The sequence below is a fragment of the Oncorhynchus keta genome, chromosome 24 (genome assembly GCF_023373465.1).
Source record: "Oncorhynchus keta strain PuntledgeMale-10-30-2019 chromosome 24, Oket_V2, whole genome shotgun sequence".
In the NCBI taxonomy this organism is placed as follows: domain Eukaryota; kingdom Metazoa; phylum Chordata; class Actinopteri; order Salmoniformes; family Salmonidae; genus Oncorhynchus; species Oncorhynchus keta.
The window spans coordinates 28,766,898-28,790,439 of record NC_068444.1 but is presented as its reverse complement, the minus strand read 5'-3'; the positions used below and the strand labels follow the sequence as shown (position 1 = coordinate 28,790,439).

The 23,542-nt window shown below is 42.2% G+C and overlaps 1 protein-coding gene across 3 annotated transcripts in view; it reads left to right on the top strand.

Annotated features, from left to right (window-relative positions):
• LOC118402942 (brain-specific angiogenesis inhibitor 1-associated protein 2-like protein 1) overlaps positions 1 to 23,542 on the top strand; it is a 52,703-nt gene that overhangs the window by 7,261 nt on the left and 21,900 nt on the right. For all 3 annotated transcript variants that reach the window (XM_035801325.2, XM_052478061.1, XM_052478060.1), the window contains exons 4-6: positions 16,218 to 16,279; positions 18,878 to 18,949; positions 19,176 to 19,310. In XM_035801325.2, the coding sequence (XP_035657218.2) occupies positions 16,218 to 16,279; positions 18,878 to 18,949; positions 19,176 to 19,310 (269 nt within the window). The remainder of the gene's footprint in view (positions 1 to 16,217; positions 16,280 to 18,877; positions 18,950 to 19,175; positions 19,311 to 23,542) is intronic.

Below are 23,542 nucleotides of genomic sequence, written 5' to 3'. Positions count from 1 at the left end.
ATCCTCTCAAGCTTTGTCAGGTTGGATGGGGAGTGTCACTGTAAAGCTATTTTCAGGTCTCTCCAGAGATGTTCAATCAGGTTCAAGTCCCGGTTCTGGCTGGGCCACTTAAGGACATTCAGAGACTTGTCCCGAAGCCACTCCTGCATTGTCTTGGCTGTGAGCTTAGGGTTGTTGTCCTGTTGGAATGTGAACCTTCGCCCCAGTATGAGGTTGTGAGTGCTCTGGAGCAAGTTTTCATCTAGGATCTCTCTGTACTTTGCTCTGTTCATCTTTCCCTCGATCCTGACTAGTCTGCCAGTCCCTGCCGCTGAAAAACATCCCCACAACATGATGCTGCCACCACCGTGCTTCACTGTAGGGATGGTGTCAGGTTTCCTCCAGACGTGACACTTGGCATTCTGGCCAAAGTGTTCAATCTTGGTTTCATCAGACCAGAGAATCTTGTCTCTCATGGTCTGAGAGTCCTTTAGGTGCTTTTTGGCAAACTCCAAGCTTGCTGTGATGTGCCTTTTACTAAGGAGTGGCTTCCGTCTGGCCACTCTACCACAAAGGCCTAATTGGTGGAGTGCTGTAGAGATGGTTGTCCTTCTGGAAGGTTTTCCCATCTCCACAGAGGGATGGGAGTTTGGTGGTTCAAAACTTCTTCCATTTAAGAATCATGGAGCCCACTGTGTTCTTGGGGATCTTCAATGCTACATAAATGTTTTGGTACCCTTCCCCAGATCTGTGCCTCAACACAATCCTGTCTTGGAGCTCTACAGACAATTCCTTTGACTTCATGGCTTGGTTTTTGCTCTGACATGCACTGTCAACTGTGGGAGCTTATATAGACAGGTGTATGCCTTTCCAAATCATGTCCAATCAATTGAATTCACCACAGGTGGACTCCAATCAAGTTGTAGAAACATCTCAAGGATGATCAATGGAAACAGGATGCAACTGAGCTCAATTTCGAGTCTTATAGCAAAGGGTCTGAATACTTATGTAAATAAGGTATTTCATATTTTTTAAATAAATGTATATATTTATTTATATTTATATTTACAAACATTTCTAAAACCCCGTTTTAGGTTTGTCATAAGGGGGTATTTTGTGTAGATTCTTGAGAATTAAAAAAATATATATTTTAGAATAAGGCTGTAACGTAACAAAATGTGGAAAAGGTCAAGGGGTCTGAATACTTTCCAAATGCACTGTATATATACAGTACCAGTCAAAAGTCTAGACACAGCTACACATTCCAGGGTTTTTCTTTATTTTTACTATTTTCTACATTGTAGAGTAATATCAATGAAATCAAAACGATCAAATAACACTAATGGAATCATGTATAACAAAAAAAGTGTTAAACAAATTGATGACAGCTTTGCACATGCTTGGCATTCTCTCAACCAGCTTCAGGTAGTCACTTGGAATACATTTCAATTAACAGGTGTACCTTGTTAAAAGTTTATTTGTGGAATTTCTTTCCTTCTTAATGAGTTTGAGCCTATCAGTTGTGACATGGTAGGGGTGGTATACAGAAGACAGCCCTATTTGGTAAAAGACCAAGTCCATATTATGTCAAGAACAGCTCAAATAAGCAAAGAGAAATGACAGTCCATCATCACTTTAAGACAGGAAGGTCAGTCAATACGGAAAATGTCAAGAACTGAGAAAGTTTCTTTAAGTGCAGTTGCAAAAACCAACAAGCGCTATGATGAAACACAGAGTAACAGACACACCTCAACATCAACTGTTCAGAGGAGACTCCATGAATCAGACCTTCATGTTCTAATTGCTGCAAAGAAACCACTACTAAAGGACACCAATAAGAAGGCTTGGGCCAAGAATCACGAGCAATGGACATTCGACCGGTGGAAATCAATTATTTGGTCTGATGAGTCCACATTTGAGATTTTTGGTTCCAACTGCCATATTTTTGTGAGACACAGAGTAGGTGAACAGATGATCTCTGCATGTGTCGTTCTCAACATGAAGCATGGAGGAGGAGGAGGTGTGAGGTTGCTTTGCTGGTGACACTGTCAGTGATTTATGTAGAATTCAAGGCAGACTTTACCAGCATGGCTACCACAGCATTCTGCAACAATACCCGATCCCATCTGGTTTGCTCTGAGTGGGACTATCAGTTGTTGTTCAACAGGACAATGACCCAACACACTTCCAGGCTGTGAAAGGGCTATTTGACCAAGAAGGAGAGTGATGGAGTGCTGCATCAGATGATCTGGCCTCCACAATCACCCAGCCTCAACCCAATTGAGATTGTTTGTGATGAGTTGGACCACAGAGTGAAGTAAAAGCAGCCAACAAGTGAATCTAAAATATAGCATTCAAAATTCACTCGCACATCTGAGCTATCTTTTTTGCAGGTGCATGGTACTGTAACAGTTGAATAAAATGAGAAAACTTTTTTTTTCTCAAGAATCTAAAATCTAAAATGTATTTTGATTTGTTTAACACTCTATTGGTTATTACATGATTATATATGTGTTATTTCATAGTTTTGATGTCTTCACTATTAATAAAAGAAAATTAAAATAGTCAAAATAAAGACAATTTTGGTCATATGGTCATGTAGTACAGGTATATACAAAAAGGTATGTAAAAAATATATATTGGAGCAATATAAAAATAACCAAAATAAGGTCACTGTATACTACTATAATATATAAAATAAAAGCTAGACGGTCAGGGAAAATCTTTTTTTTTTTTTTTAAATGTCATGGCATTTGGCATCCATTGATTTAAAAACAATGTTTGAGTCTCTCAAATAGCATAAGATTCTCTGTGCCCCATGGCAAAATATGTAGAATAGCAGGAAATGAGCTTTGAAACTGCAATTTTCCTCTCAGTCTCATGACAAAATTGATGGCATTTGCAATCAAACTAAAATGTTTCACTTAGCCCCATGACAAAATATGTAGAATTTTAGGAAACTAGCTTTAAAACAGCTAGATTTAGTCTCTGCGGCCAAGAGGAGAGCCATTGGCCACGCCCACTACCTAAATCAAATCAAATGTATTTATATAGCCCTTCTTACATCAGCTGATATCTCAAAGTGCTGTACAGAAACCCAGCCTAAAACCCCAGACAGCAAGCAATGCAGGTGTGGAAGCACGGTGGCTAGGAAAAACTCCCTCGAAAGGCCAAAACCTAGGAAGAAACCTAGAGAAGAACCAGGCTATGAGGGGTGGCCAGTCCTCTTCTGGCTGTGCCGGGTGGAGATTATAACAGAACATGGCCAAGATGTTCAAATGTTCATAAATGACCAGCATGGTCAAATAATAATAATTACAGTAGTTGTTGAGGGTGCAGCAAGTCAGCACCTCAGGAGTAAATGTCAGTTGGCTTTTCATAGCCGATCATTAAGAGTATCTCTACCGCTCCTGCTTTCTCTAGAGAGTTGAAAACAGCAGGTCTGGGACAGGTAGCACATCCGATGAACAGGTCAAGATTCCATAGCCAAAGGCAGAACAGTTTAAACTGGAGCAGCAGCATGGCCAGGTGGACTGGGGACAGCAAGGAGTCATCATGCCAGGTAGTCCTGAGGTATGGTCCTTGGGCTCAGGTCCTCCAGTGGTGCTTACCAGAATAATGTCATAAATCGATGGAAGGAATGCATCAATAATCTGACATCAGTCAAATGTTCTTTCATTCTGCTTCTCCTTCGGAGCGAGGACATTTAGGGGCCTGGAAATAACGCAAGATTCCTCCTGTGCAAAATGTCCAAATGACATCAGTTTGACTGGTTTTAAGGAAAGTAAAAGCTGTGAAAATGATCAAACATGTTTCTGATAAGATTTCAGTTAGTCTAGGATTAATTTATGTTGTTAAAATACTGTCAGCTTTTATGTAACTGTCAATCGCTGAAAAAGATTGGGTTCCCTTACTGTGCATTCTCTCAAGCGATGCTGAAATAAATAAATTATACTGTTCCTGAGACAAAACTTTACTGCATGAAATACTTAATTGTGCAGGAGTTAATATTGTATTTATCCACATGTTAGAGGTTATAAGCTTACAGTCCATGTCCAGATTACAGTTACTATTCTATGTAGCCCATCTGAACTTTAAAGGTGCGCAAACAACTTCCACCGTCCTTGGAATCCATGCTTTCACCAATCTATCCAAAGCATTTAAATCTATGAGAGGGACTGCACACTTCATGAAGACAAGTGAGCATGTGAACACTTCATAGGGAGAACGGTAGGCAGCCAGGGCCAGCCATTGGCTGGCTGCTCATTCACCCATGATGCCTTAGGCTCTCCACTCTGTCACGCTCCTTTCGCTCACCAAACAATCCCATGGCCACCCTGACCCCACACATACTCCCTTGCCCCACACACCCTTGCTCTATCCAGCATCTGTTAAACACAAAGTTTTCATAATATGGGTGTTTTTCCCCCTCCATTACCCTAATCTTCAAAGAACAATCTGTTTTTTATTTGTACATTTTATGTATGGGCAAAGTGAAGCCAAATGTTGATTTTAGCGCATTTTCCTGATGGTGTGTTTGCGGCCTTTCTATTTGAAGTGAGTTTACTACTGTTGTTGAATTGCTTGGTGCCATTGTGTGTACAACACACATAAATCTGATGTAGGAGATATTATGATGTGATACATCCTCCTGGGAAATTACTCTCCCACCTATCTTGTGACACATCACTTAACAAGTGCCAAATTATGGAATTTGGTGTTTCTTAATCTCCTCCTATGTCCTTGCAAATTATTTTTTATCTACTTCTAAATTCAGTTTCTAAAGAAACAGTCTCTAAACTCATGTCCTCCATGGATGGGTTGCCTGGAGGACTCTGGTCAGCTTTTCCCCTTCCATTAGTTCAGTCAAGGTTCAGTAGCATCAGTACCATAGGGAGTGAGTGAGTGTGTGTGTGTGTGTGTGTGTGTGTGTGTGTGTGTGTGTGTGTGTGTGTGTGTGTGTGTGTGTGTGTGGTGTGTGTGTGTGTGTGTGTGGTGTGTGTGTGTGTGTGTGTGGTGTGTGTGTGTGTGTGTGTGTGTGTGTGTGTGTGTGTGTGTGTGTGTGTGTGTGTGTGTGTGTGGGTGGGTGGGTGGGTGGGTGGGTGGGTGGGTGGGTGGGTGGGTGTGTGTGTGTGTGTGTGGGTGGGTGGGTTTGCATGTTAGCGCTAACGTCCTGAGCTGAGTGCCACCGATGTCTGATTCATATCCAAGTACTATCAGAGAACGAAGACTTCCAACCATGGCAACATCAAAACACTAACTCTCCCTTCCTGCCATTGGAATGTGTGGCTTCAAGATTGCAATATCATTGGCCGTGACTCAAATAGGTGTTGTTCATATGACGTCAGACTCATGCTGTGACATGTTCTATAATGCACCCTGTAAGAGTTATCATTATTGTTTTATGAGAGTGAGGACTATCTCAAAGTGGAGAGTTACGATCTCAAAGTTCAAATGTCACTGCTTTGGTCACTGTGTATGAGGTAACCACACCTAGCTCAATCAGCCGTAGATACAACGGTTTTAGTTCATTCCAATACTAACTAATAGTATAGTAGTATACAGTGACCTTCAGAAAGTATTCTCACACCCTGACCACATTATGTTGTGTTACAGGCTACATTTAAAGTTGATAACATTGAGATTTCTTGTCACTGGCCTACACATAATACTCCATAATAAGTGGAATTATGTTTTTGAAAATGTCCCTTTGAGCATGGTGAAGTTATTCATTACAATTTGGACGAGTGAAAAGAAAGAAGGCTTTACAGAATAAAAAATATTCCAAAACATGCCTCCTGTTTGCAACAAGGCAGTAAAGTAATACAAAACAAATGTGGCAAAGCAATTGACTTTTTGTGCTGAACACAAAGTGTTATGTTTGGGACAAATCCAATACAACACATTACTGAGTACCACTCTCCATATTTTCAAGCATAGGTGTGGCTGCATCATGTTATGTGTATGCTTGTAATCGTTAAGGATTCAGGAGTTTTTCAGGATAAAAAAGAAACCGAATAGAGCAAAGCACAGGCAAAATCCTAGAAGAAAACCTGCTTCAATCTGCTTTCCACCACACACTGGGAGATTAATTTTGTCACATGGAGAGACGAAGCAGGTACAGGGAGTCAAACATTTAATAAGCACCAAAGAAAACAAAGACAAAAAAGTCCAGATGAGTCCAATATCCCTGATGCGCATGACGAGGGAAGGCAGGTGTGCGTAATGGATCATAGGAGTGCGTGATGCAGGGCAGCCTGGCACTCTCAAATGCCAGAGGGGGAAGAGCGGGAGCAGACGTGACACATTTACCTTTCAGCAGGACAATAACCTAAAACACAAGGCCATAGCTACACTGGAGTTGCTTACCAAGAAGACAGTGAATATTCCTGAGTGGCCGAGTTACAGTTTTGACTAATGGGCTAATGTTGCACAATCCAGGTGTGGAAAGCTCTTAGAGACTAACCCAGAAAGACTCACAGCTGTAATCGATGCCAAAGGTGCTTCTACAAAGTATTGACTCAGCGGTGGGACAACTTACGTAAATGAGATATTTCTGTATTTCATTTTCAATAAGTTTGCAAAACAATTCTAAAACATATTTTTTATTTTACCTTTATTTAACTAGGCAAGTCAGTTAAGAACAGATTCTTATTTTCAATGACGGCCTGGGAACAGTGAGTTAACTGCCTGTTCAGGGGCAGAACGACAGATTTGTACCTTGTCAGCTCGGGGGTTTGAACTTGCAACCTTCCGGTTGCAAGTCCAACGCTCTAACCACTAGGCTACTTCGTCATTATGGGGAATTGTGTGTAGATGTGAGAGAAAAAAAATACTTAATCAATTCTGAGTTCAGGTTGTAGCTAAACAAAATGTGGAATAAGTCATGGGCTATGAATACTTTCAGAAGGCACTGTAGTAATACAACTGGTACATATGAATAACCTGAACAGATCACCTGTTGAAATGTTTTGTAATTCGTCATCGAATAAGATTAAGAATTTGCTCACAATGTTTCCTTATTACACTTATGAGAAAATGGCAGGTATTCTTTTGGCAGAGGCCTACACCGTTCATAAACCACATCACCTGATAAGAATGTGAAAGGTGACAGGCTTAGTTATATGTGCTATCAACACCACCAATAAACATAAAGGCTATAACACATAGGTGTCAGGATGTAAGGTTGGGCAGGATCCAGATTTCCATACCTTCATTCCATGACGGTTCCATCTCAGGATATACTGTATAACCAGTCTCAAAAAATGTGAACGTCATGAAAAGGCCCAAAAATATCAGTTAACAAATACAAAATGCTAACAAGTGTTAAGCAATTCCCATAGCGGATGCTAGGTAAATGCTAACGGGCGCATGCTAACATGAACTACTAAGACAACCCTGCTTAAAGTTACGCAAGTAGCTATCTCAAAACACAGTTTGCATCACACACAAAACAAATATTAGACAGCAGAGATCTTAATATAGGAAGTGATTGTCTCTGCTGCTGTTACGAAGTAGCTTTATCTTCCACGCTAAAGTCAGCTGCTTAGCTAACATCAGCAAGTTAGCAAAAACCTGCTGCAGAGAATTTATTTGGCACATCTTAGATAGTTCATTTAATAGTTAGAAGATATATAGCGGATAGACATTGGTAGTGTAGTGAATTTCATACAAGCGTAATGTAACAGGATTCGTCCTCCTCTGACGAGGAGTATGAGAGATCGGACCAATACGCAGCGTGGTAAGTGTTCATGATATTTAATAGAACAGAACACTTAAATACAAAAACAACAACAGAACGAAAAATTAAACCGAAACAGTTCTGTCTGGTGCAGACACAAAACAGAAAACAATCACCCACAACTAAAATGGGGAAAACAGGCTACCAAAGTATGATTCTCAATCAGAGACAACGAACGACACCTGCCTCTGATTGAGAACCATACCAGGCCAAACACATAAACACAACATAGAAAAAAGAACATAGACTACCCACCCCAACTCATGCCCTGACCAAACTAAAACAAAGACATAACAAAGGAACTAAGGTCAGAACGTGACACGTAACTCGATCACCTCCCTTAAGCTGCGCTGCAGCAGGAGTGACTCACCTCATGAAAGTCCTGTTTTGCTCATTGTGCTTCTTTGTAAACAAACACACGTGACTGGCTCAAATAGGCTGTCTTGAGAAACGTATCTATTGCCTAGTGCACAAGTTGACTGCATTATTTAAAAAAAAAATACAAATATTCCAATTTATAAAAAAACGGTATTGACGGTATTGGAAAAATTCCCAGGATATGGTATACACAGTACACTGCCCAACCCTAGGATGTTTCTATAATAATGATCAAGTCGTTATAAAGTCCCTGTAAAAACCAGACAGTATCACAATGAGACCTCTACCAGTGGTGCCACCATTAACTATCTAAAGACAGACTGACTGTGATAAGTCTGGGGTAAAAGTCTCATTGTCATTAGTGGGTGGTTCCAGAAAGGATCCACCACAAACAGACACAAACAGTCAAGCGGGGAAGCCTTTTATTATTGTGGGTGTAATTCCGCTGAACATAAGGCTAGTTTTATGAATTCTTATATTGTAGATGTAGCAATGTTTAGAGATGTACACATAGGCCTATGTTTTCAGTATTATGAACAATACTATGTTTCCCTTCCTGGGTCGGTCAATCTGGAGACAGCAGGAACAGATGCCTCTGTAATGTTTTAGAAAGAAAGAGAGAGAGAGAGATGTCTTTCCCCCCCTAGTTTTTAAACATTGTAGCACACAGATCGCTGAGACTAAGACCAGAGCCATGTGGAGGATAACAGGGTCAAATGTCATTACCTAGTCATATGCCTGGTTAACACAGCATACGATGGAGAGGAGTACAGGGATGGGGGGGGGATAAGAGAGGGGAGGTCTGAGAGAGAGGGGAAGGATAGAGAGGGAGAGAGAGAGGGGAAGGATAGAGAGGGAGAGATAGAGGGGGGAGAGAAATAAGAGAGGGGTGGTCTGGGAGAGAGGAGAAGGATAGAGAGGGAGAGAGAGAGGGGGAGAGGAATAAGAGAGGGGAGGTCTGAGAGAGAGGGGAAGGATAGAGAGAGAGAGAGAGGGGAAGGATAGAGAGGGGGAGAGGAATAAGAGAGGGGAGGTCTGAGAGCGAGGGGAAGGATAGAGAGGGACAGAGAGAGGGGGGAGAGGAATAAGAGAGGGGAGGTCTGAGAGATAGGGGAAGGATAGAGAGGGAGAGAGAGAGGGGGGAGAGGAATAAGAGAGGGGAGGTCTGAGAGAGAGGGGAAGGATAGAGAGGGAGAGAGAGAGGGGAAGGATCGAGAGGGGGGAGAGGAATAAGAGCGGGGAGGTCTGAGAGAGAGGGGAAGGATAGAGAGGGAGAGAGAGAGGGGAAGGATAGAGAGGGGAGGTCTGAGAGAGAGGGGAAGGATAGAGAGGGAGAGAGAGATGAGTAGGGGATAGTCAGTCAGAACAAGTCACAACCTCAAGAGGACATTTCATATGGGATGCTTAACCTTTCTAAAGGGTATAGTCCACAATGCTCTTCACCCAGATGTATTATGCGTGATAGAAGGATAGCCTGATTTAGCCACTGCATTCATTTCAAACTGAGGGTTTTTCAACATTTAGTCCCTCTTAGTCCAATAGAGGATGTGTGTACTCTTGACCACAGATTTTATGTAATGATCGGCTGCTCTCCACCCATCAACATGTGAACATAAGTTAATTTCAGTTTGGTGAAGTCATCCAGTTTTTTTTTCAGCATTATTTACAGTATCACCGTTTCTCATGTTCTGCTGTACATACGGACAGAATATGTGGTTCGTTAGTTGGTTCTCAGAGAGGTCAGAGAGGAAATTAGCAGGTGTGTGTCGATACGAATACCAGCCCTCTCACTTTGTAACCTGTTTGAAAACAAGCCCTCTCACTACACACCAGCCCTCTCACTCTGCAGCAGGCTGTTGTTGGTGCAGTATAAACAGCCTGCCAAGAGCCCACCTCCCTCCCATTGCTCTCTCCCTTCTGCCGTACAATGGCAGCATTTACCAGTACGTTCTGTTGACCTTCAGAGGGCAATGTTGTTGTAGCTGCAGGCAGCCCGAGAGTTACAGCTCTGTCTCAGCAGGTCTGGGATCACGCCAGGTGTGTGTGTGTGTGTGTGTGGGGGGGGGGGCGTTTGTGTGTGTTTGTGCGTGCTTACCTAATGTATGTATGCTCAGTTTGTTTGAGTTGATTCTGTTTATATGATCCCACAGGCGCAGTTGTGATTATAACTGAATTAATACTGAGGTGATAGGAGTGGGTGGATGGTTTACTTGTTGCAGGTGTTTGCAGAGAACATTTTAAACATGACAAACTACGACAATCCAATATAACATTTTGTAAAAAGCAGACCTTCTAGTGGAAGCTAGTTGGTTCTAGTGGCAGGTGGTTATAGAATGCAATTATAACTCATTCCAAAAAAATATGGCGAGGCTATATAACCTCTAGATGTCACCCCGTTGTGTCTGTGTCTGTACTGTAAATTGTCCCGCTGTTATTGTCTGCTTCTGTTGACTGTAGTGACTGCTATTGTTCCTCTATGGTGTTCAATGTGGGTTCTCTCAATGGGGATTTTTCTGTCTCTGTGTCAGGTCAATGGCAACTACTGAGTTACCACTGTTCCAACACTACTGTGTCAAAAATAAATGTCATCCATGCAGTATGTAAAAACTCCTCATGACTTGATGAAACATAAAATACACATGATGTTTTGGTTTGTTCTTCACCCCTAAAGTCAACATTGCTTGTGTAAGCATAAGGAAAGAGCAGATACAACAACTTTGTGAAAACCCATTGTTCTCCTCGTGAAGTCTCAGCCAGTACCATGCCGGCCAGGCTATCAGGGACGTTGGTGCCGCCAAGCAACATGAGGAAAAAGGGTTATAGATGTCCTCCACATATTCAAACGCAATAGTTTCCTTTAGCCTGGTTGTCTTAAAGTTTCTGCATTGATTCACCACTGATATATCCTGGCCTTGCCAAATAAGATAACATAATGTTGACGAAAGAAGAAATAGACTGGCAGTATCACAGAAATATTGAATGTGTTTCTCTATGACTGGAACCCAGGCTAAATGTCGTTTACCTACATACCGCAGATACAGTTTAAGTCGGAAGTTTACATACACTCAGGTTGGAGTCATTAAAGCTTGTTTTTTTCAACCACTCCACATATTTCTTGTTATCAAACTATACTTTTGGCAAGTCGGTTAGGACATCTACTTTGTGCATGACACAAGTAATTTTTCCAACAATTGTTTACAGACAGATTATTTCACTGTATCACAATTCCAGTGGGTCAGAAGTTCACACACACTAAGTTGACTGTGCCTTTAAAAAGCTTGGTAAATTCCAGAAAATGATGTTATGGCTTTAGAACCTTCTGATAGGCTAATTGACATAATTTGAGTCAATTGGAGGTGTACCTGTGGAAGTATTTCAAGGCCTACCTTCAAACTCAGTACCTCTTTGCTTGACATGATGGGAAAATCAAAAGAAATCAGCCAAGACCTCACCAAAAAAATGGTAGACCTCCACAAGTCTGGTTCATCCTTGGGAGCAATTTCCAAACGCCTGAAGGTACCACGTTCATCTGTACAGACAATAGTACGCAATAGTCCTATATCGACATAACCTGAAAGACCGCTCAGCAAGGAAGAAGCCACTGCTCCAAAACCGCCATTAAAAAGCCAGACTACAGTTTGCAACTGCACATGGGGACAAATATCATACTTTTTGGAGAAATGTCCTCTGGTCTGATGAAACAAAAATAGAACTGTTTGGCCATAATGACCATTGTTATGTTTGGAGGGAAAAGGAGGAGGCTTGCAAGCCGAAGAACACCATCCCAACCGTGAAGCACAGGGGTGGCAGCATCATGTTGTGGGGGTGTTTTGCTGCAGGATGGACTGGTGCACTTCACAAAATAGATGGCATCATGAGGCAGGGAAATTATGTGGATATATTGAAGCAACATCTCAAGACATCAGTCAGGAAGTTAAAGCTTGGTCACGAGTTGTGGAAAAATGGCTTAAGGACATCAAAGTCAAGGTATTGGAGTGGCCATCACAAAGCTCTGACCTCAATCCTATAGAAAATTTGTGGGCAGAATTGAAAAAGCGTGTGCGAGCAAGGAGGCCTACAAACCTGACTCAGTTACACCAGCTCTGTCAGGAGGAATGGGCCAAAATTCACCCAACTTATTGTGGGAAGCTTGTGGAAGGATACCCTTAACGTTTGACCTAGGTTCAACAATTGAAAGGCAATGCTACCAAATACTAGTTGAGTGTATGTAAACTTCTGACCCACTGGGAATGCGATGAAAGAAATAAAAGCTGAAATAAATCATTCTCTCTACTATTATTCTGACATTTCACATTCTTAAAATAAAGTGGTGATCTTAACTGACATAAGACAGGGAATTTTCACTAGGATTAAATGTCAGGAATTGTGAAAAAACTGAGTTTAAATGTATTTGGCTCAGGTGTATGTAAACTTCCGACTTCACTGTATATGATGTACAGGTAACTGACAAAATAAAGTAAATACAAAGTATATTTTAAGGATGTTCTTCCACACAGGTGTGTTTCCTGAGTTAATTAATCAATTAGAACATTACATCATGCTTAAGGTCATGTATTTAAATGCACAGTTGCCCATTATTTTGGCTACAATGGCTAGAAGAAGATATCTCATTGATTTTGAAAGAGGTGTCTGAAAGGTGCATAGGGGGTTTAAAGGATGTTTTTGTTTCTCAGTCAGGTACATACACAGATTGTCACGCCCTGACCTTAGAGATCCTTTTTATGTCTCTATTTTGGTTTGGTCAGGGCGTGAGTTGTGGTGGGCATTCTATGTTTTGTGTTTCTATGATTTTCTATTTCTAGGTTTTGGCCGGGTATGGTTCTCAATCAGGGACAGCTGTCTATCGTTGTCTCTGATTGGGAACCATACTTAGGTACCCTTTTCCCCCAACTGTGTTTGTGGGAAGTTGACTTTGTTTAGGGCACATAGCCTTTGAGCTTCATGGTTTGTGTTTGTAGTGTTTATTGTTTTGTTCGGCGTCATTTTGATTAATAAAAGAAAATGTACGCTCACCACGCTGCACCTTGGTCCTCTCCTTTCAACAGCCATGACACAGATAGAGCTCTACCTGTGCAGAGTACATGCCCATTTGCCCTTCCTGTCTCCGAAGTGCCCTTTTAGGTGGTGGTATAATTTCACAAAAACTTTTTTCTATACATTTCTTTCATTGTTGTTCGGAACCAGCAAGTCATCTTGATGTCGTCAAGTTCGCCACCCCCGTCCCTGTCCGTTGGTTGCGCCTGTTGATCTGCCCTGTACGGAGCTCGCACCCTCCTGGTTGTGTTATTACCCCAGTCTGCCCTTTATGGAGATCGCAGGCCCTGTATCCAAACATGCATGGGTTGAGGGATGTGGTCACCATTTGAGTGTGTGTAGGTAGCTACCTAGTTTAAATATCAACATTACTGCCACAACAGCATAACATTTGATTCACACTTTATAACACTTGATTTAACCTACATCATCATCAATATTTGGTCTGGTTGGCTGATACATGCAGCAGAGAGAAGCAGAAAGACATAGAGAGGAGCGGCAGAATCAACAACCCTCTGATCCAACTCCATCAGTTTCTTCTAGAGTTAGCAGCAACACAGGTCGACTACATTCTAGCTTACCACCATAATAAATATACACACAAGCCTCTAGTTTGAGTTAGTAATAATAATAATAATAATAATAATAATAATAATAATAATATATGCCATTTAGCTGACGCTTTTATCCAAAGCGACTTACAGTCATGTGTGCATACATTCACAAGCCCCACTCTAGTTTGAGTTAGTAGATTATGAGTATTATATTATGAAGTTATTATTTGATACAAGCATTGAAGATAAATCACAATCAGTAAAATAAATTGAGCTAGCTAACTTGCAGATCTACATCAATCATCAACCTCAGTGATTAGCTGATAGCTCGCCATCTTTCCCCGATGTTGATCATCTGTTTAGGAGGCACTGTAACTAGCTTGCTTACAATATAATAATAATATATGCCATTTAGCAGACGCTTTTATCCAAAGCGACTTACAGTCATGTGTGCATACATTCTACGTATGGGTGGTCCCGGGAATCGAACCCACTACCCTGGCGTTACAAGCGCCATGCTCTACCAACTGTGCTACAGAAGGACCACCAATTTGTGATGTTGAGTAAATGTGTTGTTGCAGAAATAAATAGGCCTATGCTCAACATTTTTTTTGCTACAGGCATTTGGTATATTATGAATTTTGAGATGTGAATTATGGAAGTCATTTTGTTTTTCAAGTTGGGGACCTGACCCATGAACCTGCCCCCTGAATGGCAGTGAAGAGAAGTACCCAATTGTCATACTTGAGTAAAAGTAAAGATACCTTAATAGAAATTGACTCAAGTAAAAGTGAAAGTCACCCTGGGAAATACTAAATATTAATTGCTTTTAAATATACTTAAGAATCTAAAGTAAATATAATTGCTAAAATATACTTACCTATCAAAAGTAAAAGTATGAATAATAAAATAAATATATAGAGTACAATGTACATTAAAAGTGAAAGTTGTCGAAAATATAAATTGTAAAGTCAAGTACAGATACCCCAAAACACTTCTTAAGCAGTACTTTAAAGTATTTTTACTGAAGTACTTTACACCACTGCTGAATGGTCTGTGCACGGCCCGGGTCTCAGTCACCAGATCTCAACCCAATTGAACACTTATGGGAGTTTCTGGAGCGGCAGAACACTGGAGACAGTGTTTTACAACAAAACATCAAATTGTGGAATTTCTTGTGGAAGATCGGTGCCTCATCTCTCCAATAAATCAAATCAAAATCACATTATTTATATAGCCCTTCTTACATCAGCTGATATATCAAAGTGCTGTACAGAAACCCAGCCTAAAACTCCACAAACAGCAAGCAATGCAGGTGTAGAAGCACGGTGGCTAGGAAAAACTCCCTAGAAAGGCCAAAACCTAGGAAGAAACCTAGAGAGGAACCAGGCTATGAGTGGTGGCCAGTCCTCTTCTGGCTGTACCGGGTGGAGATTATAACAGAGCATGGCCAAGATGTGGATAAGAGCGTCTGCTAAATGACTTAAATGTAAATGTAAATGTTTAAATGTTCATAAATGGCCAGCATGGTCAAATAATAATAATCACAGTAGTTGTCGAGGGTGCAACAAGTCAGCACCTCAGGAGTAAATGTCAGTTGGCTTTTCATAGCCGATCATTGAGTATATCTACCGCTCCTGCTGTCTCTAGAGAGTTGAAAACAGCAGGTCTGGGACAGGTAGCACGTTCATTGAACAGGTTAGGGTTCCATAGCCGCAGGCAGAACAGTTGAAACTGGAGCAGCAGCACGGCCAGGTGGACTGGGGACAGCAAGGAGTCATCATGCCAGATAGTCCTGAGGCAAGGTCCTAGGGCTCATGTCCTCTGAGAGAGAGAAAGAAAGAATTAGAGAGAGCATACTTAAATTCACACAGGACCCCGGATAAGACAGGAGAAATACTCCAGATATAACAGACTGACCCTAGCCCCCCGACACATAAACTACTGCAGCATAAATACTGGAGGCTGAGACAGGAGGGGTCAGGAGACACTGTGGCCCCGTCCGATGATACCCCCGGACAGGACCAAACAGGCAGGATATAACCCCACCCACTTTGCCAAAGCACAGCCCCCACACCACTAGAGGGATATCTTCAACCACCAACTTACCATCCTGAGACAAGGCCGAGTATAGCCCACAGAGATCTCCGCCACGGCACAACTCAGGGGGCGCTAACCCAGACAGGAAAACCACGTCAGTGACTCAACCCACTCAAGTGACGCACCCCTCCTAGGGATGCCATGGAAGAGCACCAGTAAGCCAGTGACTCAGCCCCTGTAATAGGGTTAGAGGCAGAGAATCCCAGTGGAGAGAGGGGAACCGGCCAGGCAGAGACAGCAAGGGCGGTTCGTTGCGATAGAGTTTCAGACATTTGTAGCATCTATGCCAAGGCACATTGAAGCTGTTCTGGCTCATGGTGGCCCAGCACCCTATTAAGTCACTTTATGTTGGTGTTTCCTTTATTTTGTCAGCTACCTGTATAATATGACATATGATCTTTTCCCTACAGGTGTGGTTCTGATGGAGATCTCTGAGGTGCACAGGAAGGTTCACCTGGAGCTGGAGGAGAACGTAAGTTTTCCTGCTGACCTACTGTCACTTCTTCTCTTGGTAGTTTTTTGTTATGTAATTACCATTTTACCATCTAATCGCTAATTAAGTGGAAGACTGAAGTCAAGGGTTACTATTCTCTTTGACCTGCGTTGGATGTTCATGTCGACACACATATCCATAGTCCTCTATGCCAACAATCTCTTTCTCACAATGACTTTCTCACAGTGACATTAACAGACCTCCTTTATCCTCTAAACACACCAAGAACACAACAAAGCCTAGAGGGAAATCCCACCTGGACACAAGACAACTGTTTTTTTGTCATTTAGACCATTCCTGTGTGTTCTCTGTTTTGTCTGTTGGGTTTCTTGTTGAGGCCTGGGGGTGAGAGGCTTGGCATAGTCTAGGAAATCAAGTGACTCTGGTTGGTGTCACTGGTGTTGTCACTGTGACAAGAGCAAGACACAACTAGCTCGTAGACAGTATCATCTCTCATCACTCACTACGTCTAAGTTACAATACTATACAATACAGATGGTCTAGACTGAAGCAGGTGCATTCTCATGTTTCTTCAGCTGTCATCTTGCTTCTTCTGTGTTTTTTTATTCTATTTTCATTGTTATTTATATACAGTGCATTTGGAAAGTATTCAGACCCATTGACATTTTCCACATTTTGTTACGTTACAGCCTTATTCTAAAATGGACTAAATTGTTTTTTTTCTCATCAATTTACACACAATACCCCATAATGACGAAGCAAAAACAGGTTTTTAGAAATGTTTGAAAATTTACAACAACAAAAAAAAATCTGGGAAATAACACATTTACATAAGTATTCAGACCCTTTACTCAGTACTTTGTTGAAGCATCTTTCGCAGCATTTACAGCCTTGAGTCTTCTTGGGTAGGACGCTACAAGTTTGGCACACCTTTATTTGGGGAGTTTCTTCCGTTTTTCTCTGCAGATCCTCTCAAGTCGGTCAGGTTGGATGGAGAGCATCGCTGCTCATCTATTTTCAGATCTTGTCAGAGATGTTCAATCGGGCTCAAGTCCGGGCTCTGGCTGTGCCACTCAAGGACATTCAGAGACTTGTCCCGAAGCTACTGTTGTGTTGTTTTGGCTGTGTGCTTAGGGTCGTTGTCCTGTTGGAAGGTAAACCTTTTTCCCAGTCTGAAGTCCTGAGCGCTCTGGAGCAGGTTTTCATCAGGATCTCTCAGTACTTTGCGCTGCTCATCTTTCTCTCGATCCTGACTAGTCTCCCAGTCCCTGCCACTGAAAAATATCCCCACAGTATGATGCTGCAACCACCACCATGCTTCGCCATAGGAATGGTGCCAGGTTCCCTCCAGACGTGACTCTTCAGGCCAAATAGTTCCATCTTGGTTTCATCAGACCAGAGAATCTTGTTTCTTATGGTTGAGGGGCATTTTATTGATGAGTGGTTTCCATCTGGCCACTCTACCACAAAGGACTGATTGGTGGAGTGCTGCAGAGATGGTTGTCCTTCTGGAAGGTTCTCCCATCAACACAGACGGATGGGAGTTTGGTGGTTCAAAACTTCTTCCATTTAAGAATCATGGAGCCCACTGTGTTCTTGGGGACTTTCAATGCTACAGAAATGTTTTGGTACCCTTCCCCAGATCTGTGCCTCGACACAATCCTGTCTTGGAGCTCTATGGACAATTCCTTCGACCACATGGCTTGGTTTTTGATCTGACATGCACTGTCAACTGTGGCACCTTATATAGACAGGTGTGTGCCTTTCCAAATCATGTCCAATCAATTGAATTTACCACAGGTGGACTCCAATCAAGTTGTAGAAACATCTCAAGGATGATCAATGGAAACAGGATGCACCTGAGCTCAATTTTGAGTGTCATAACAAAGGGTCTGAATACTTATGTAAACAAGGTATTTCTGTTTTTTTATTTGTAATACATGATCTAACATGAATAAAAACCTGTTTTTGCTTTTCCATTATGGGGTATTATGTGTAGATTGATGAGGGGAAAAATTATCCCCGCATTGTTGTAAGTCGCTCTGGATAAGAGCGTCTGCTAAATGACTTAAATGTAAATGTAAATGTAAATTGTTGGGAAAGAGTTCTCAAGAAAAAATGTCACTTTACAGTTTAATACCTATTGTATCCTCTGCATGAGGCGGATAAACTTTGAAAATATGATTATTGTTGAATTTAAGATGATTTGATCTATGAATATTTATAGTATTGGTCAGTAATAAGAAGAGATGATCAAATAAAAAGTATTCTCACTACAGTATACATGTATTACACATTCAGAACTGTAGTAAAGCCTTTACAAGGCTCCTAATTGTCTTTCACTGGGCTCCAAGTAAAGCGGCATGCCAACGAAGCTTGGTTAGTTATTTCTGAGATATCTGCGAGAACGAAGGAAGGAGAAAGTAGTCAATGTTTAACTATTTGGAGAGGTAGATAAGACCTGTTGTTAGAATTCCCCTCAGTTAGAAAGCAATTATCACAGCTACATTCCTCTGGCTCAGCCACGCAACTCTTATTCTGATGTCACCATCTTGCCATGGTTATGCTATTGTTAAATGTTTATATATCGACTTGAACTGGATTCTTTCTGTTCAGTTCAAGCGGTTCCACAAAGAAATCATTGCTGAGCTGGAGAGGAAAACAGAGATGGATGTCAAATATATGACTGTAAGTACATTGACCACTATAGGACTTTGGCAAAGGACAATCTAATCACAAGGAGTGTGTGTGTGTGCATGTTTGTGTACGGGTCTGCATGTCTACGTATGCAGGTATGTAAGTACACACTTAATTATGGTCTCTTCTCTCCTCAATATCCCCTATCCTTGCATTCAGCAAAAGTCCTCTCCATCTCTACATCAAACGTATCTTAACCTTTGTATCTCTCATCCAGGCCACATTCAAGCGGTACCAGACGGAGCACAAGCTGAAGCAGGACTCTCTGGAGCGCTCTCAGACGGACCTGAAGAAGCTGCGGAGGAAGAGCCAGGGGAAACAAGTCACCAAGTACGAGATCAAGGAGAACGAGGTGAGACTAGAACCAGATCTTGATAAATCAAGGAAAACGAGGTGAGACTAGAACCAGATCTTGATAAATCAAGGAGAACGAGGTGAGACTAGAACCAGATCTTGATTAATCAAGGAGAACGAGGTGAGACTAGAACCAGATCTTGATTAATCAAGGAGAACGAGGTGAGACTAGAACCAGATCTTGATTAATTAAAGAGAACGAGGTGAGACTAGAAACAGATCTTGTATAATCAAGGAGAACGAGGTGAGACCAGAACCAGATCTTAAGTAATCAAGGAGAATGAGGTGAGACTAGAACCAGATCTGAACTAATCGAGGTGAGACTAAAAACAGATCTCATCTTATCTCACTGGGGGTCTCAGTGATCAGACTCAGCTGTTCACTCAATGCACCATGGGTACACTAGTCAGAAAAGTCCCTTAAGACCCACTTTATGAATGTTCTCCAAGCGAGAAGTGGCTCGGTGTCCAGTTAGTTTTTTCTGATGATGTGAACATGTGCTTGGATTCTTTTGAGTTCCTGGAAGTTTCTCAGATGGCTAGAAAGGGACTTTAACAGACAGTCATGTGACTTTACCCTCATCCAGAAACACTTGTTGGTTTATGTGTCCAGTATCAATATAAAAACTAAACAGAACATTATTGCTCTTGGTTGCCTTGTTTTGTTTACATAAACAAAGCTGAACCCTTCTATGGACTCCCTTATGCAACGAGTGGCTCTAATTCTGAATGGTGAGAGAGAGAGCACATTTTCTATGCGAGGCGAAATCGTGCATCAATAGCTTATTGTTATGGATTTATCCAAGTAAATTCACTAGAAAATAGCTTAAACAAACACAAATGCAGCTACTTTGCTGTTCTGTCCAACGTGACTGTATGTTAGCCGTAGTTGGCTAGCTAGCAAACAAGGGATAAGAACGTTGCCAGCCAGTATGGCAATGGAGCATTTAGAACGAACAACTGGGTCGCATCCATAGGTACAGAACAAAAAGACTGAACGACTGGGTCGCATCCATAGATACAGAACAAAAAGACTGAACGACTGGGTCGCATCCATAGATACAGAACAAAAAGACTGAACGACTGGGTCGCATCCATAGGTACAGAACAAAAAGACTGAACGACTGGGTCGCATCCATAGGTACAGAACAAAAAGACTGAACGACTGGGTCGCATCCATAGGTACAGAACAAAAGACTGAACGACTGGGTCGCATCCATAGATACAGAACAAAAGACTGAACGACTGGGTCGCATCCATAGGTACAGAACAAAAAGACTGAACACTGATACAGAACAAAAAGACTGAACGCATCCATAGGTACAGAACAAAAGACTGAACGACTGGGTCGCATCCATAGGTACAGAACAAAAGACTGAACGTCTGGGTCGCATCCATAGGTACAGAACAAAAAGACTGAACGACTGGGTCGCATCCATAGATACAGAACAAAAAGACTGAACGACTGGGTCGCATCCATAGGTACAGAACAAAAAGACTGAACGACTGGGTCGCATCCATAGGTACAGAACAAAAAGACTGAACGACTGGGCCGCATCCATAGATACAGAACAAAAAGACTGAACGACTGGGTCGCATCCATAGGTACAGAACAAAAAGACTGAACGACTGGGTCGCATCCATAGGTACAGAACAAAAAGACTGAACGACTGGGCCGCATCCATAGATACAGAACAAAAAGACTGAACGACTGGGTCGCATCCATAGGTACAGAACAAAAAGACTGAACGTCTGGGTCGCATCCATAGGTACAGAACAAAAAGACTGAACGTCTGGGTCGCATCCATAGGTACAGAACAAAAAGACTGAACGACTGGGCCGCATCCATAGATACAGAACAAAAAGACTGAACGACTGGGCCGCATCCATAGATACAGAACAAAAAGACTGAACGACTGGGTCGCATCCATAGGTACAGAACAAAAAGACTGAACGTCTGGGTCGCATCCATAGGTACAGAACAAAAAGACTGAACGTCTGGGTCGCATCCATAGGTACAGAACAAAAAGACTGAACGACTGGGCCGCATCCATAGATACAGAACAAAAAGACTGAACGACTGGGTCGCATCCATAGGTACAGAACAAAAGACTGAACGACTGGGTCGCATCCATAGATACAGAACAAAAAGACTGAACAACTGGGTCGCATCCATAGGTACAGAACAAAAGACTGAACGACTGGGTCGCATCCATAGATACAGAACAAAAAGACTGAACGACTGGGTCGCATCCATAGGTACAGAACAAAAAGACTGAACGACTGGGTCGCATCCATAGATACAGAACAAAAAGACTGAACAACTGGGTCGCATCCATAGGTACAGAACAAAAGACTGAACAACTGGGTCGCATCCATAGGTACAGAACAAAAAGACTGAACGACTGGGTCGCATCCATAGGTACAGAACAAAAAGACTGAACGACTGGGTCGCATCCATAGATACAGAACAAAAGACTGAACGACTGGGCGCATCCATAGATACAGAACAAAAGACTGAACGACTGGGTCGCATCCATAGGTACAGAACAAAAGACTGAACGACTGGGTCGCATCCATAGATACAGAACAAAAAGACTGAACAACTGGGTCGCATCCATAGGTACAGAACAAAAAGACTGAACAACTGGGTCGCATCCATAGGTACAGAACAAAAGACTGAACGACTGGGTCGCATCCATAGGTACAGAACAAAAAGACTGAACGACTGGGTCGCATCCATAGATACAGAACAAAAACTGGGCCGATCCATAGATACAAAACAAAAAGACTGAACGACTGGGTCGCATCCATAGATACAGAACAAAAGACTGAACGACTGGGTCGCATCCATAGGTACAGAACAAAAAGACTGAACGACTGGGCTAGATACAGAACAAAAAGACTGATCCGCATCCATAGGTACAGAACAAAAAAGACTGAACGACTGGGTCGCATCCATAGATACAGAACAAAAGACTGAACGACTGGGCCGCATCCATAGATACAGAACAAAAAGACTGAACGACTGGGTCGCATCCATAGATACAGAACGAAAAGACTGAACGACTGGGTCGCATCCATAGATACAGAACAAAAAGACTGAACGACTGGGTCGCATCCATAGATAGATACAGAACAAAAAGACTGAACGACTGGGTCGCATCCATAGATACAGAACAAAAAGACTGAACAACTGGGTCGCATCCATAGGTACAGAACAAAAAGACTGAACAACTGGGTCGCATCCATAGGTACAGAACAAAAGACTGAACGACTGGGTCGCATCCATAGATACAGAACAAAAAGACTGAACGACTGGGTCGCATCCATAGGTACAGAACAAAAAGACTGAACGACTGGGTCGCATCCATAGATACAGAACAAAAGACTGAACGACTGGGTCGCATCCATAGGTACAGAACAAAAGACTGAACACTGGGTCGCATCCATAGATACAGAACAAAAAGACTGAACGACTGGGCCGCATCCATAGATACAGAACAAAAAGACTGAACGACTGGGCCGCATCCATAGGTACAGAACAAAAGACTGAACGACTGGGTCGCATCCATAGATACAGAACGAAAAGACTGAACGACTGGGCCGCATCCATAGATACAGAACAAAAAGACTGAAGGACTGGGTCGCATCCATAGGTACAGAACAAAAGACTGAACGACTGGGTCGCATCCATAGATACAGAACAAAAAGACTGAACGACTGGGTCGCATCCATAGATAGATACAGAACAAAAAGACTGAACGACTGGGTCGCATCCATAGATACAGAACAAAAAGACTGAACGACTGGGTCGCATCCATAGGTACAGAACAAAAAGACTGAACGACTGGGTCGCATCCATAGGTACAGAACAAAAAGACTGAACGACTGGGTCGCATCCATAGATACAGAACAAAAAGACTGAACAACTGGGTCGCATCCATAGGTACAGAACAAAAAGACTGAACGACTGGGTCGCATCCATAGGTACAGAACAAAAAGACTGAACGACTGGGTCGCATCCATAGATACAGAACAAAAAGACTGAACGACTGGGTCGCATCCATAGGTACAGAACAAAAAGACTGAACGACTGGGCCGCATCCATAGATACAGAACAAAAAGACTGAACGACTGGGTCGCATCCATAGGTACAGAACAAAAAACTGAACGATCCATAGGTACAGAACAAAAAGACTGAACAACTGGGTCGCATCCATAGGTACAG